Below are 17,548 nucleotides of genomic sequence, written 5' to 3'. Positions count from 1 at the left end.
AGGATATTGGTCTGTTAGTCTGTCAGGTTATAGTATTACAGGTATCATTGTGTCATAAAATGATTTGGACAGTAATCTCTTTCTGTATTTTTAAAAAGTTTCCATGAAATTTTGGGGCTATAAGGTATATGTACATATATAATTATTAAAAGTTCTTAAGTAATTATTCTTAAATATTTGATAGAATTCATCAGAGACACCATCTGATCCTGGAGTTACCTTTTGGGAATGCTTTTGACAAATTTAGTTTCTTTAATAGATATAGGGATATTCAGATTTTTTATTTCTCATGTCAGTTTTTGGAGAAGTTTTTCCATTTCATCTAAGTTGTTGAACATTTTGGCAGAAAGTTACTTAGCATTCATTTATTCTTTAATATCTGGGATCTGCGGTGATAATTCATCTTTTCATTCCTCATGTTGGAGTCTTCTCTTTTTTCTTTGATCAGTTTAGCCAGAAGTTTGTCAATTGTGTTCATAAGTTCAAAGAAACAACTTTTGGCTTTGTTGATTTTCTCTGTTGATCTGTTTTCTCCTTTGTTGACTTTCCTGTCATCAGAATAATTTACTTCTACTTTGAGTTTACTCTGCTCTTTTTTTTCTAGTTTCTTAAAGTGGAATCTTAGATAATTGATTTTAGACTTTTCTTCTAACAAGTATTTAAAACTATAAATTTTCATGTAAACACTACTTTGGTTGTGTCCCACAGCTTTGATATTCTGAAAGTTCTTTGTCATTTAGTTTAAAATATTTTCTTTTCTTTTTTATCATTTATTTATTTGAGAAAGAGAGAGAGAAAGCATGGAGCGGGGTGGGTCAGAGGAAGAAGCAGACTTCCCATTGAGTAGGAGCCCCATGTGGGGACTCTGATCCTGGGACTCTGGGATCATGACCTGAGCCAAAGGTAGATGCTCAATTGACTGAGCCACCCAGGCACCTAAGCTTAAAATATTTTCTAATTTTTTTGTAATTTTATCTTTGATCCATACGTTATAATAGAAGGGGTGCCTGGGTGGCTCAGTGGATTAAGCCTCTGCCTTGGGCTCAAGTCATGATCTCAGGGTCATGAGATCGAGCCCCACATCGGGCTCTCTGCTCAGCAGAGGCCTGCTTCCCCCCATCTCTTTGCTTACCTCTCTGCCTACTTGTGAGTTCTCTCTCTGTCAAATAAATAAATAAAATCTTTAAAAAAAAAGAATTATTTTATTAACCTTCAGATATTTGGTATTTTCTTACTATATTGTTACTACAATCTATTGCATATTTTTGTATGATTTCAGTCTTAAAATTGATTGAGATAAGCCATATCTCCCAGGATATGGTATACCTTGAAGATTGTACCATGTACACTTGAAAAGGATTTGTGTTCTGCCGTTTTTGCATGTAGAGTTCTGTCAGTTCAAATTGGTTGATGGTGTTACTTGGATGTTTTATGTTTATACTCACTTTTGTCTAGTTCTATAAGTTGCTCAGAGATTGCTATTGAAAATACCCTACTTTAACCTGGATTTGGATTTGCCCTTTTAATTTTCTCAGTTTTTGCTTCATATACTTTGGGGCTCTGCTATTAGGTATATATATACATATATAATTATTAAAACTTCTCGATAAATTATTCTTTTATTTCATTTTGACACATCTCTCTTCATCCCTAGTAATACTCTTTGAACTTATTTTATCTGATATTAAAATAGCCTCTTCAGCCTTGTTTTGCTCACTGTTTGGATGGTAACATTTTCCCCATCCATTTACTTTTGAATTATCTGTATTTTTATATTTAAAGTTTCTCTCCCTTAGGTAGCATGTGTAGGGTCTTGCTTTTTTTTTTTTTTTTTTAATCTGCTCTTTTTTTTTTAATCTGTCGATCTTTGCCTATTGTTTGGAGAATTCAGATTATTAATATCTAATATAATTAATTATTGATGTGGTTGGTTTTAGACCTATTATTGTCTTATGTTTTCTTCTTTAGTTTTTATTCCTCTCTTCCTTTTTCTGCTTTCTTTTGGATTATTGTTTAGTATCCCATTTTAATATAGCTATTGGCCTTTTGGCTTTATCTTTTTATATTTTAATGCCTTAGGAATTGCAATATACATGTGTAACCTTTCACAGCCTACTTAGAGTTACTGTTGTACTGTTTCACTTAAAATAGAGAAACCTGAGGGTATGTGCTATGGTGAGTGCTGTGAAGTGTGTAAACCTGGCGATTCATGACCTGTACCCCTGGGGCTAATAATATATTACATGTTTATAAAAATTTTAAAAAAATATTTAAAAAATCTATTTAAAATTAATTAATTAATTAATTAATTAATTAAATAGAGAAACCTGGCAACCATACAGATCCTTTTTTCCCCCTCTATTTTGTTACCTAGCCTCCTTATGTTATAGTTGCCATATATGTTTTGCATGCTTTGAAAACCTTACCATACAGTATTATATTTTTTGCTTTTAGTAGGTATATTTTTAAAAAACTTAAAGGAAAAAAGTGATATTTTGTGTTTACTTGTATATTTATTATTTCTGTTCTTCCTTCATTCCTGAAGATGCCACATTTCCTTTCAGCTTTTCAGTACTTACTTTAGCATTTCTTATACGTCAGTCTGCTGGGGATAAACTTGTCTTTGTTTTTCTTCATCTGAGAATCTCTTCATTTTGCTTTAATTCCTAAAGAATATTTTAGGTGGATATAGAATGCTGAGTAGTCCCTGTTTTCTTTCAATATTTTAATGAAGTTGTTCCACTGGCATTTCACTGTTATGATTTCTGATGACAAACTTGCTAATTTTGAATCTTACTCCCCTCTATGTAGTATGTCATGTTTTGCTGCTTTTAAGAATGTTTTGGGGTGTGGGTTTTTGGTTTTGGTTTTCAGAAGTTTGATTTGATGTGTCTGGTCATTATTTTCTTTGAGTTTAACCTCTTTGATGAACACTCAGTTTCTTGAATCTATAAATTTGCTTTTACCAAATTTGTGATGCCATTGTTTCTTAAAATATTCTGCCGTGATTTCTTTCTTCCTTCCAAGATTCCAGTGGCAATTACAGTAAAACTTTTGAGGCTGTCCCAGAAGGCTCTAACTCTTTCTTTTTCCTTTTGCCAGTGTTTTTTCCTCTTAGTTCTTCAGATTTCATACTTTTTTCAAGTTCACGGAGTCTTCTCTGTCATTTCCCTTCTCTTAGTGAGCTCATCCTTTGAGGTTTGTTTTTTTTTTTTTTACACATTATATTGTCCAGTTTCAAATTTTACATTTAGTTCATTTTTAAAATAATTTCTCTTCTGAAGAATTTTTTTTTTTTTTGCTCAAGTGTGTTTGCCTTTACTTGATGGGCATATTTATAGTAGTTGCTTTAAAAGTATTGTTGGGGACATTAGGAGGAGGAAAGGAAAACTGAAGGGGGTAAAATTGGAGGGGGAGATGAACTATGAGAAACCATGGACTCCAAGAAACAAACTGAGGGTTTTAGAGGGGAGGTGGGTGGGGGGATGGGTGAGCCTGGTGATGGGTATTAAGGAGGGCTTGTATTGCATGGAGCCTTGGATGTTATACGTAAACAATGAATCTTGGAATACTACATTAAAAACTAATGATGTATGGTGACTAACATAACACAATTAAAAAAAATATTGTTGGATAATTGGAACATCTGGGTCACCTCAGAGTTGGTACCCATTAATTATTTCTTCCTTTACAATTGGTCACATTTTTCTTGCTTTTTTGCATTGCAAGAATTTTGGATTTCATCTTGGACATTGTTAATGTTATGTTTTGTAAACTCTGAGGCTTATAATCGGTGGGGGGGATTTTGATTTTTATTGTTTCTTTTAGCAGACTGTCAACCCATTTAGGTTCAGATGGCAAATTTGGTGTTGCCTTCTACGGGTGGTACTTTAAATCTCAGTTCAATTCTGAGTCATTGCTATACTGGTAGGGTCTGATCTGTACCTTTGTAGGTCTGGCGTAAGCCCAAGACCTGTGTGGGTTTGTAGATAGAATTAGGGACTCCCTTTCTCTCATCATTATTCTTTTCAGGACTTTTTTTTCCACGTTCTCTAGCGCTCAGGAGCCCTTTTCCTTAATTCCGCTGGCCAGAAAGTTAGGGTTTCTCTTAGAGGTTTAACTTCTGGATTGTTGCTCTGATCAGTGATTGTTTCCTGGCCTTTGGGCAAAGCTGTTAGAGAGAAAGGAAAAATAATTGAACTGGGAAGTTCACTCTCCTGTGGGTCATTTTTCCAAGTTGAACTCCGCTCTACAAATGCTTTTGTTTGCTTTTCAGAGTCCTCAGTTCTTTTTTCTTTCTTTTCTTTTTTCTTCTTGTATTTTGTCCACAGTTCTTAGTTGTAAACAGTGGGAAAGATAGGCTGTATTTTAGTTTGCACCACCATACTGTAACCATAATTCTTTCTCTGACTGCTCTTATGGTTTTTCTCTTTTCCTTTGATTTTTTAGTAATCTGACTATGCTGTGCCTAAATAAAGTTTGTGTGTGTGTATGTGTGCTTAGCTTGTGTTTGGTATTCATTGAATTTCAGAGATCTGTGTGATAATTTTTGCTTAATTTGGCACATTTTGGCCTTTATCTCCTCAAATATTTCAAACTCAGGTCTATCTCGTTTCCTTCTGGGAGCCCAGTTATACACATATGAGGTTGCTTGGTATTTATTGTCTCATGGGTGAAGGGTCAGCAAACATAATTCTGTATAGGACCAAATGCCCTCAAGTATTTAGGCTTTAGGATACTACAATCTAGCAACTCTTTAACTCCTGTTACAGTTTGAAAGTGCCCATAAGCAATAAATATGTAAACAGATGAGTATGGCTGTGTTCCAGTATAAGTATATTTACAACAGAATGGATTCAAGAATGTTTTGGTGTTAGAAGAATGAAGAAAGAATGATAGATATAATAGGTGACTAGATTACAAGTATAGAAATAACAATGCCTTTTCTTTAGATAATAAGGAAGAAAGAGCTAGTTTCTCAAGAGTCCATTCTTGGTACCCTTCTCTCTAAATTTTCTTCCTTGGTTATTTCAGTCAGTCCTCTGATTTTAGTTACTACCTAATTGTTTTTTTACTTCCTGGTGTGTGATTTATAGTTAAAACCTTTCCCTTGATCTCTAGACCTGTAATTTGAAAAGTCTGCTGCTGGGACTCTCTCAGTCTTATCTCAAATACACTATGCTTAGTGTATTCAAAGGTTCCTCATGAAGATACCATCACTTACAAACTGCCTGTTTTCCTGTAGGTTAGCTAAATAGAAGTCTAAAGACCTCATCTTCAAGTTTGCATTAAGAGATAATGACCTACACCCACTCACCCCCACCTCATTTTTCCAGAAGGCAAGGAGAAGTCACATTTCAGGGGGAAAGTAAATTGAGGTTAGGGGAAGAAAGGAGAGTATTTAGAAGTCAGTGTTTAGGGGCACCTGAGTGGCTTAGTCGGTTAAGCATCTGCCTTTAGCTCAAGTTATGATATCAGGTCCTGGGATCAAGCCCCACTTTGGGCTCCCCACTCAGCAGGGAGTCTGCTTCTCCCTCTCCCTCTTCCCCCTGTCCTGCCTTCACTTGTTCTTTTTTTCTAAATTAAATAAAATCTTAAAAAAAAAATCAGTGTTTAAAGGGAAGTAAGGAAGATAGTAGCTTGAAGAAGGAGACAAAGAATTATCTTTTGGCTAACAGAAGCTGTAGTAGATGTTATTAGTGTCCTAGCCCTATCTCTTTGGCATTTATCTCCATGCTTTCTACTTGTGTCTATGATTTTCTCCCTGAGAGCTTTCTTATTGGCCATAGAGACATTCTTGGCTTATGGGCAGGACAAGCCAGAAATGCCAAAGTTAATGCCTTTAGAAAGGCTTTCAACCAGTGATGGATGAGGAGTTTGGTGGGTAAATACCTCATTTTTCATTGGGGTAACTGAGCCATGTTCTACACTATCTACCAGAGCTTTCCAGTAGAATCATGCTCTAGTTGTCCATCAGGGTAATTGGCTAATCCACTCTTTACTGACTGCCTTCCCTTCCCTATCTTACTTTTGATCCCCTCCTCCAGTGTTTTTCCTGGCTCACTTCTCAAAACAGCTCCTTTTACATGAATCCTTGAATCAAGTCTTCTTCTGAGGAAACCAAAATCAAGGTAGACACTCTAGCATGATAATAATAAGAAATAAAATTTGTTTAGTATTTATTAAATACCAGGTGTAACTCTAAGTGCTTTATAATCCAATAGGAGAGGTACTGTTTTCACCTGATTTTACAGATGAGACAGCTAACATAGAGAGGTTAAGTAACTTTCCCAGAGCATGGCTAATAAATGACACAGTCTGCATTTGAACCTTGGCCATTTGTCTCTAAATTCTGTACTCTCAACCTACTAGACTGAAGGAGAAGAATGGGAATAATGAATAAAAAAGAGAGAATGAGGATAATTCATGAAGTAAGGCCCATTTAAGGAGCAAAGAAGAGGGTTAGGAGATCTAATCTGAACTAAATGAGTTGGGGTAGGATTTTGAAGTAGCTAGAAAGGTTGTCAGCTTTTTGGTAGATGTACCTTTATTGTCAGAGAACACAACGGGCTCCCGACCAGTATTCCGATGATGTTCCTGAACTCTCAATAATTATTATTTAGGATTGTTATGGATTATTAAAAACAGAGTTTATAAGACACAAATATAGAATATGAACAGATAACTCTCCGGAGAAGTAATATATATAATAAACATTTCAAGGACAGGAAAAGGACCTATTAAAGTAGACTGAGAAAGAATCATCATCAAAGATAGAAGGAACACTAAAATAAGGGTTGAAGTCAAGGGGTAGGAGGAAGGTATTTAAAGGAGTAGACTGACAATACTCATATACAATGGAATGTGAAAGATAAAGACTGAAGCTAGGGAATTGAATAAGCAATAAGGAAGTTTGTGGCATTGAGAAGTCATACATAGGAATTTGATAGTAAGGGATTGAAAAAGTTCAAGACAACTTTTCCCTAAGAAATTTCATGATGAGGAGAAATAGAGAATCATTTAACTTTTTTTCCCCCTTCATTTGGAGGAGGCCAGTAAGTAGGCTTCTAGGTTTAGAAATCCTCGGTTAAAGAGATTCATTAGTGAACAAAAAGAGGACATAAGTGGTTGAGTGAAATCCTGAGGATGGCTAATGAAATAGGGTCCATTGTATGAGAAGTACTTGGATGGAGTAAAGGCTATCTCTTTCGGGATGATGGGAGTTGAAGGAGGTTTCAGAACTGGAGGGTTCAAGAATACATTTTCAACCTTTTTATCTTTCTGTGCTGATACTTTTTTCTAATCTCTTCAAATTCTCTCTTCATCTGTGTCTGAGATGCTGTAAACCTACCTAGTGGGTCTTTAATTTCAGTTACTGTATTTTTCTTTTTCATAAAAGTTTGATTTGGTTATCTTCCATATATGCTATATTCCACATATGCTGCAGATACTTTAAAGCTGTCTCTTATTTTCTTTAAATTTGGTAAGCATAGTTGGGTCTGAAAATTCCACCTGCACTCTGTTTTGGTATCTGTTGTCTATTTCTGCTAGTTCTCAGGGTTCCTTGTATCTTTTTGTGTGCCTGTTTATTTGACTGATAACTGTTGTTACGCTTGTGGTAGCTCTCTGAGGCCTGGGTGAACAGATTGTCCTTAGAAAGTTTTACAATGTCTTCATGGCTTGAGTTTTTCTCACCCACTTTGGCTAAGGGTATCTGCAGTATAAATCTGAATGAGGCATGATCTAAAGTTTAACTTTTCAGAAACTTCTTTCCTCACTTTTTATTCCCTCATTTTGTTAGGCTACTGTGCCCACTGCCAAGGTAGTTTTATATAGAATTATTATCCCCCATCCCCACTGCCATATGAAGACTTCTAAATAGATCAAGAGATTGAAGCTATATATATGAAATCTGTTTGCATCTCTCCCCAGATCAGTTTGAACTGCTAAAATCTCTTTTCTTGTTACTAATTATCAGCCTAGGAAAGTAAATAAAAGTTTTCTACTTAGTAATCAGACTACTGTTCCTCCCTAATTTATTTAGTAGTGCTTGAACACAGTGATGAGAGTATCATTACATTAATTACATAGGAGAAGTAACTGGTTTATTTAGAAAAGCTTTAAGTACATACAGTGTTTTATAAATTAGTTGATTTTTTTTAATTTTTTTAAAAAATTTAAAAATTTTTTTTAAAAATTGTTGTATCTAGTGACCTGGATAATTCACTTATTATTTGTGGATTACTTTGCACTTTCTGTAAATACAGTTAGGTTATGTACAAGTAAAAATGCTTTACTGTTTTCTTATCCACCATTATGATTTTTATTTATTTTGTTTAATTTACTGGCTTCCAGATTAAGTAATTACCAGATTTAGTAATTATCAGATTATTTTTTTTTCCTGCTTTACGGAAGTATTTCATCCCAAGTAGTTGTTGAGTTTTATGAAATACTTTTTCTATTGAAATGATTATATATTTTTTCCTTATTTTACCAGCCTGTTGAGTTATATTGATTGGATTTTGTAATTTATCTATCTTTTTTATAGGTTGCTGAACATTGAAATCATGTTTAGATCAGTGGCTTTTTTAATCTTATTTTTTAGATGACATATAATTCACATACCATGAAACACACCATGTGAAAGTATACAAATCAGTAGTTTTTAGTGTATTAACAAAGTTGTGCAAACAGAACATTTTCCTTACCCAAAAAAGAAATCGTATACCCATTGGCATTCACTCTGCTTCTCTTTTCCATCAGCCCCTGGCAACCACTAATTAGCTTCCTGTTTCTATGGATTTGTGTAATGTGGACATTTGAAATGAATGGAATCATACAGTTTGTGACTTTCTTTCACTTAGCATAATGTTTTTAAGGTTCATCCATAAAGTAGCATGTGTCTATTCCATTCATGGCTGAATAGTATCCTGTTATATGGATGTACCACATTTTGTTTACCATTTGTCAGTTGATGAACATTTGGGTTGTTTCCACTTTTTGGCTATGGTAGTATTTCTGCTTCTTTGTTCATGGGAGATGTTGGCTTGAGATTTTCTTATTTTGAAATATTCTTTTCAGATTTTGGTATCAGAATTATGCTAGTCTCATAAAATGAGTTGGGAAGTTTCTTCTTTTTATATTCATAGGAAGATTTAGTTTAAGATTGAAATTGAAAAAATGTACCAGTGAATTAAGTATTTAGAGGAATTCTCTGGTGAAGCCACTGAGTCTATAGTTTTCTTTGTGGAAGGGTTTTGGTTAGGGATTCAGTTTCTTTAACAGAATATAAGACCATTCAGATACTGTAGTTTTTCCTTATTTAATATTGAGAAGTTACATTTTTCAATGGAATTTGCCCTTGTATTTAAATTGTGAAATTTATGGGCAGTGTCTATGATGATGTCCCCTTTCTTATTTCTCATATGGGTAATTGTGTTTTTTTTGTTTTTGGTTTTTGGTTTCTATTTTTGTTTTTTTCCTGACCAGTCTTGCTAGAGCAGTCTTTCCTTATCAGTCTTTTCAGAGAACCAGTTTTGGTTCCTTGATTTTCCTTACTGAATGTCTGGTTTCTATTTTATTGATCATCTGTTCTTACTTTTGTTTCCCTCTTTTTGCATTGTTTACTTGTTATTGTTTTTCTAGCTTCTAAAGATGTAAGCCTAGATAATTTATTTTCAGAATTTCTTTTTTCATTATATGCAATTTTGTCTTTGCAAACAGCTATACATTTTCCTTAAGCACTACTTCAGCTACATTTCACAAGTTTTGATATGTCATATGTCATTCTTATTTAATTGAAAATCTTTTCTGAATTCTATTTTAACTTTCTGTTATAGGTTTTTGAGTCATAGGTTATTTATTTGGGTTTTTGTTTGTTTTCTTTTTTAGATTTCCAAACATTTGGGAATATCTTAGTTTTTTTTCTATTGGTCTCTAGTTTAACTTTTCTGTGATCACAATCGCAGTCTTTGGAAATTTGTTGAGACTTAGTCTGTGGTCCAGCATTCTGTGGTCTATTTTGGTAAATACTCTATTTGCATTAGAAAAGAATGTGCATTCTGCAGTTGTTAGGTGTGATTTTCTAGGTGTGTCATTTGGGTCAAGTTGATAAATCATGTTTTAAATTTTCTATATCCATGCTGTTTAATCCTGTACTTGTTCTGTCAATTAAAGAGAGGTATGTTAAAATCTGCTCTTTTGATTGTGAATTTGTCTTTCTCCTTTTATGTAGCTCACTTTTACTTCATATGTTTTGAAGTTATGTTATTATTTCATGCATCAGATTTGGGATTGCTGGGTCTTCCTATTGAATTGACCCTATTAGCATTATGAAGTGCTCAGTACATCTTTAATAATACTTCTAGCCTTAAAAATTAATCTTGTCAAATACTAATATAGTCATACCAACATTTTTTGCAAGGCCAGTAATCACGTTCAGGATATATCTTCTCCATTTCTTCTACTTTAGCCCTATGTCCTTTTATTTAAAAATTCGACATAACGGTTATTAAAGATCTTCCTTTTGTATTTCTTGTACTATTGGTACATTGACAATGAATTATGTCAGCTTTTGTGGGTCTAAAATATATTTTTGTCTTCCTTTTTAAAGGATATTTTTGATAGGTACATAATTCTAGGTCTACACCTCTCTTTCCCCAGCACTGTTCAACACAGAGAATGGAAGCTATCAATCTTACTGTTGTTCTTTTGAGTGTATCTTTTTTCTCTTGTTGCTTTTAAGATTTTCTCTTTATTCTTTGTTTCAGCAGTTTGACTGTGCCTAGCATTTGGTGTGCCTGTGGTTTTCTTTGCATTTTCCTGCTTGCATTTCCCTGAATTTCTTGAATCTCCAGGTTGATTTCTTTCCTCATGTTTATAAACTTTTCATTAATTACCTGTTCACATACTGCATTTGCTCCAATCTTTTTTCTGTCTTGGATTTCATTTACATGAATATAACTGTGTCCTACTTGTTTCATACTCTGTTTTATTCATCTCATTTTTTTCTCTGTGTTTGAGTTTGGATATTTTCCTTTTGCCTATCTGCAAGTCCATGAATCCTATTTTCCTCTTGTCTAGTCTGCTCTTAAAATCACCTGACAAGTTCTTGATTTCAGTTATTTTTTAGAAAAGCTACTTGGCTTTTTAAAAATTAGATTCTTTTGAAAATTGCATTTCATCCTATTTTTCCATCTTTGCATCTATTTTAAATCCTTGTCTCCTAAATTCAATGACAGTTATCTTGAGTCTGCCTGATTATTTTGCTTCTTGTATATCTCTTAATATATTTATTATGTGCCTACCAGTTATTTTCTTTCAGAGAGTTTTGCTTTTTGCTGTGTTAGACAAGTAGGATGAGATGTTGACAATTTCCATCCTTTCATGGATTAAGGAGACTCCTCCTCTGACTGGGATTCTGTCTTCTAGACATTGGGAGACTGGGAAATTGACTCTGTTGGTACAGCCTCCCTATCCTCTAGCATCCCATTACTAAGCTTTATAACACTAGGGAAACTGCCCATGTATTTGAGGCTTTTCTAGATTTCCGGTCTCACTCCAGCTAAAGCTCCACTAGTTTCTGGTTTTCTTTAGTAGAGTTCCTCTGTTTAAACTAGGCTCAATTTGACCTCAGTGTATCCAAACTTTGCAAATACCCCCATAGAGGAAAATGCCAGTGGTCTGAGCTCACCATGGAAATCCTGTTTCATCTCTGGAGTTTTGGTTTATCTAGTTCTTAATTACTTCCACAGCGTTCTTAGGCTAGTCAAGTTTTTGAAGAAAGAGCAATGGCTTGCTTCTCTCTAGTATCTTACTTTAAGGAAGCGGAAGTACAGAGTTTATCTTTGCAAAAAGAAAGACATAATTTTAAGAATGCTTATTTGTTCCACTGTATATTTTTTCCTGCTTTGTGGAAGATTATTTGACCATAGGTCCATATCTGGGCTCTCTGCTCTGTTCCACTGGTCTATGTGTCTGTTTTTTGCCAGTACCATGCTGTCTTGGTGATCACAGCCTTGTAGTAAAGCTTTGAAATCAGGCAATGTGATGTCCCCAGTTTTCTTTTTCAGCATTTCCTTAGCAATTTGGGGTCTCTTCTGGTTCCATACAAATTTTAGGATTGTTTGTTCCAGCTCTTAAATACCAGTGGAATTTTGATTGGGATGGTATTGAAAGTATAGCTTGCTCTAGGCAGTATAGACATCTTAACAATGTTTATTCTTCCAATCCATGTGCATGGAATGCTCTTCCATCTTTTTGTGTCTTCTTCAATTTCTTTCATGAGTGTTCTGTAGTTCCTTGAGTAGGATGAATACCCAACTTTTGTATCAACATGTAGGGACTGGAGGAGATTATCAACATGTACGGGACTGGAGGAAATTATACTGAGTGAAATGAGCCAGGCAGAGAATCAATTATCATATGGTTTCACTTACTTGTGGAGCATAAGGAATAACACGGAGGACATTGGGAGATGGGGAGGAGAAGTGAGTTGGGGGAAATTGGAGAAGACAAACCACGAAAGACTGTGGACTCTGAGAAAAAAACTGAGGGTTTTGGAGGGGGGTGCTTAGGTGATCCTGGTGGTGGGTATTAAGGAGGGCACATATTGCATGGAGCACTGGATGTGGTACATAAACAATGAATTTTGGAAGACACACACACAAAAAATTAAACTAAATTTTAAAAAAAGAATGCTTATTTGTATAAGCATAGTGATATTTTGAACAGTTTTTATCTGTGTTCCATACTAGTAGTTACTTTTTTTTCTTTCTCGTTGAGCCTGTTTATCAAAGTACACTCTAGACCAGAGGTCGACTAACTGTGGCACAAAGACCAGCTTGGCTCAGAGCCTGTTTTGTATTGCCTGTGAGCTAAGAATGGTTTTGATGTTTTTAAAGGTTTAAAAAAAAAAGTGTTTTGTGGCATATAAAAACTATGAAATTCAAACTTCAGTGTTCATAAATAGTTTGTCTATGTCTGCTCTCTTGCTGTAATGGTTGAGGAGTTGCAACAGAGATCCTATAGCCTACAAAGTGGAAGGTATTTACAGTCTGCCCTTTACAGAAAAAAAAATTGCCTATTCTTGCCTTAGACCATAGACTTAGGAATTTTTCATTTCTCATTACTAAGGGAAATTAAACAAAAGATTGAAATCTTCTTATTCTAGAAGTTCTTTGAATTTGGACTTACTAAAACTCCAGTATTTTAGAGTTAAAAGGAATCTTAGAAATAATCTCCTTCATCTTGTTATTTTACAAATGAAGAAACAGATTCAGGATGAGAGACGTTTTTAAATTAAATTTTGACTAACTTTTGTTTTTTCTTTTAGAAAACAGACTCAGCAATAAGCTGATAGAGAAACTAATGATCTATAGCATGGAACAACGTGCAAATATTCATTTGTTCTTACATTGCAGGAAAAAAATTGTTTTTCCTTAAACCGTGGTAGCTATTAAAATTTCTTCCTTGGAATTTTTTTTTTTTCTTCCTTGGAATTTTTAAAGTAAATATTTTTAAAATAAATATTTAAAGAATGTTAATAGCCTTGCCTCTTATTAGCATTCAATTCTTTCAAATCTCATAGGTATGAGGTTCTTTTTGTGAAATGACTAAAAATCCTATGAGATCAATTCCAGACATTTTTTCATTTTAAGTTCCTATTTGATTTAGGATTTCAAGTCCTAAATCATCATAAATTCCAGGGTGAATTGTTACTGTGTAAGACTGGTTTCTAGAGTTTTTCTTTTATCTGTCCATCCTCTGATATCATAAAAACTTTATTTAAACTTAGTTTTCAACTAAGCTTTTCCATTAGTTATAATAAGGGGATGTTAGCTTACTGACAAATTGCATTTTTATTTTCTAATGTTGACTATAGATTTTCTTCATAATAACTTTTAACTTATTACTGGCTTTCTTTTGACAGCCATCTACTTCTTACAAAACAAGCCAAATTAACAACAAGAACAACGATAACAACAAAACAGTAAAATCAATTTGTGGGGATTTGGGAGAAGCTGTTTCTTTATAGTCAGGAATTGGTGGGCTTAGGTTCATTAAAATTGTTATAACTAATTAAATGCCAAACTAATTAAATGCATAGGAAGAAGTATTTTAGGAATATATATTAAAGCCATTTGAACTTCAAAGATGTTCATTAAACAAAAACAAATATTGATGTATATTTGTGAAAATGTTTAGTCTGTGATGAGTAGGCTTCAGGAAAGTCATTTTATTTGGGTTTATATATTCTACTTCTCTAAAGATTAGTTTTGAATGAACCTTGATGTTTTTCTAAGTTGTACAAAAGGGGCTAATCTTTTAGCAGTTACATGTTCCTATTGCTCAAATAACTGATTTCATTTAATATAAAAGAGAAGTTGTTTTTCTAAACCATAATGAGAAATATCTATTAATTTTCATTAACTTTTTGTTCATTTTTGATAATTCTTGAACAACCATGATATGTCAGGCAGTGATGCAGGTCTTGAAAGTACAGAGTTGAAATAGACATTTTTCGTGCTCTAGCAATGCTCAGAGTTGGATAGACTGTATAAGCTGGTGTATCTGTTCATGTGTCCCACATGACACCTTTGATCAATCTTTCTCTTTACTTTCGTAGCATGTTCTCTGGGGGAAATCTTACCCATGTACATGGTTTTCCATTACCTCCGTTGCACCAAAATCTGCGTAAAATCATTTCATGGATACCTCCTAAATGGATATGGCTGGCTTACATATCCTTTAAATGTATCTGTGTATCTACGAATCTAACCTTGGTCCTCTGAGTAAATGCATAAAGCTCTGAACTTCATTCTTTTCTCTCTTTCCTGTCTCCTTCCTCCAACTTTTTCTTTCTCTCAAAATAGTATTGAGTACTTTGTTCTAAGTACTTTTCAGACCAAGAAGCTAGAGCACAGCACAAGAAATACATGGCGTCTGTACTCTTGGCACTTACAGCTTGGTGAAGGAGTAATGCATTGAACACATAATCCCATACATAATTACAGTTGTAGATAACACAGTGAAACAAGTGTAAAGTGATGTGAGAGTGAATATTAGGGAAATTAACCCAATCTGGGACATTACAGAGTAAGTGACACTTATATTGGGGCCTCAGAGATGAATGGTGGTTAGCAAAAGATGTGGGAGAGAATACCAGGAAGAGGGAGAGCGTTTGTGAAAGCCCGTAAGTAGCTTAGCAGGTCCACATAACTAGAAGGATGTCCTTGTGGCTGGAGTATGATGAACAAGTTGGAGAGGGATGCAAAATGAGGCAGGGAGGCTGGCAGAGATCAGATCTTGGTAGAAGATCTTTAAAGCCATGCCAATCCTTTTGGACTTTAAGCCAAGAGAATTGAGAAGATACTAGTAGGGTTTTGGGTGGGGTAGTTACCTCCTAGATTTGTGTTTCTATTTTTTTTTTTAAGAATTTTTATTTATTTATTTGAGAGAGCACACATGCTGATGAGGACATGTGAGCTGGGGGAGGGGCAGAGAGAATCCCAAGCAGACCTGAGGCTCAGCTCATAACCCCACATGGGGCTGTATCTCACAACTGCAAGATCATGACCTGAGAGCCAAAATCAAGAGTCAGATGCTCAACCAACTGAGCCACCCAGGCACCCCTTCAGATTTGTGTTTTTAAAAGTTGATTTGGGTTCCTGGGTGAAGAATGAATTGAAGTAGGGCAAACATGGTTGTACAGAAATGCATTAAAAAGCTTTTGCAGTAGACCAACCAAGAAGTGGTGGTAACAGGTTATTAGAATTGCAGCCGTAGAGATGTAGACAGATTCAAGAACTATTTATAAGACATAATTGACAAGAATTTGTGATTATTTTGGTTTAGGGAGTAAAGCTGAGGGAACTGTCAAAGATAAATTTTCATATGCTTTTTCATGTCTGTTTTGCTGACATTTTAGTATCTTGAACTCAAACATCTTTAAAAATGAACTGGGGGCACCTGGGTAGGTCAGTTGGTTAAGCAGCCGACTCTTAGTTTCCGCTCAGGTCATGATCTCAGGGTTGTGAGTTGGAGCCCTGCACTGGGCTCCGTGCTGGGCATGGAACCTGCTTACGATGCTCTGTCTCCCTTTGTCCTTTACCCTTCTAAAAAAATTAAAAATAGGGGCACCTGGGTGGCTCCATCAGTTAAGCATCTGCCTTTGGCTCAGGTCATGATCTCAGGGTCCTGGGATCCTCCCCACATTGGGCTTCCTGCTCAGCGGGGAGTCTCCTTCGCCCTCTCTATCTGCCTTTCCCCCAGCTCATGTTCTCTCTCTCTCTCACACACACACACACACACACACACACACTCTCAAATAAATATATAAAATCTTGAAAAAAAAAAAAAAATAGAACCAGTGTTTTCCTTTTGGAAACTAAATTCTTCCCCTTGACTTCCCTATTTTTGTGAATGACATCCCTACCTCCAGGTGGCCTAGGCATGCAACTTTTGTTTTGGTCACAACTTCCACTAAATTAGTTACCAAATGTTAAGGACTCTAGCATCTAGTGTCTCTTCCTTCCCCTCCTCCTCTTCCTCTTCCTCTTTTCTTTTCTTCCCCTCCCCTTCCTCTTCCTCCTCCTCTTCAGTAGCATCCTTTTGCTGATCATTAAATTATGTTTTTCATTCAAGTCTTTGAGCTCCTTGAGGGCAAGAACTATCTTTTTCATGTTATATTTTTTAGTACCTAACAGTGTGTACCTCAGTGTTAGAGACATCCTTAAATAAAATAAAATTGTTTTCCCTGATTCTTCTTTCTTCCACTATAATTCTTATTTTTTGCCACATTTTTTTCTATCTCTTTCTCGAAGTCATTCGGGGGCATCCTTCTGCTTAAAGAATAATTTGGTCTTAGGCCTGTGAGCTTATGAAAAAACTGGCTACAGGATGTAAGAAGAGTATGAGTTGGAGTCTTTTCTATAGCAATTTAGTAAAAATTGCTTTCTGTCCCTTTTAATACTGTAGCCCTTGCAATTACAAAGAGTAGATTTTTCTGGGAAAGGAATATACCTAATATTTATTGGCCTCCCCACTATTGAATAACATTTTAAAAACTTTATCTGATGCCATTTGCCTTTTTTAATTTTATAAAAATATTTGCAAAATTCAATTTTTTGATCATTTAATGTATATTTCTTAGCATTCCAGTGCTGTGTTATTATCTCAATAGCTATATTGTGTGTTAGTATCTTATGTGTGCATGGAGAGTATATTGTGTCATAGAAAGTTTGCAGAAGAAACATTCAGATATCTACTTTGGAAGTACATTTTTCATAGCTTTATATATTCTAATAATGAACTTTCATAATTCTTTTTTTCCACTTTTAGGAATAAGAAAATTTTAAATAAGAAGAAGTTGAAAAGAAAACAGAAGAGCAAATCAAAAGTGAAGACAAGAAGCAAGGTAAAACTGCTGACAATTTATAGGGAGTAAGGACTTTTTCATACAGTAATTGGAATAAAAATGCCAAGATTAAAAAGGTATAACTAGCAAACCATTTCATGTCTATTTTTTTTTTAATTTTAATTTTTAAAA

The 17,548-nt window shown here is 34.7% G+C and overlaps 1 protein-coding gene across 2 annotated transcripts in view; it reads left to right on the top strand.

Moving 5' to 3' along the window:
* Positions 1-17,548, top strand: part of LOC111146914 (MYC binding protein 2, E3 ubiquitin protein ligase) — a 257,881-nt gene that overhangs the window by 10,580 nt on the left and 229,753 nt on the right. For both annotated transcript variants that reach the window (XM_022502672.1, XM_022502671.1), the window contains exon 2: positions 17,341-17,416. In XM_022502672.1, coding sequence (XP_022358380.1) covers positions 17,341-17,416 — 76 coding nt within the window. The remainder of the gene's footprint in view (positions 1-17,340; positions 17,417-17,548) is intronic.

This window comes from Enhydra lutris, unplaced genomic scaffold (assembly GCF_002288905.1).
Source record: "Enhydra lutris kenyoni isolate GAN:26980312 unplaced genomic scaffold, ASM228890v2 scaffoldscaffold15, whole genome shotgun sequence".
NCBI lineage: Eukaryota > Metazoa > Chordata > Mammalia > Carnivora > Mustelidae > Enhydra > Enhydra lutris.
Note: the sequence above shows the minus strand (reverse complement) of the source record. Positions and strands in the feature narration are given on the sequence as shown.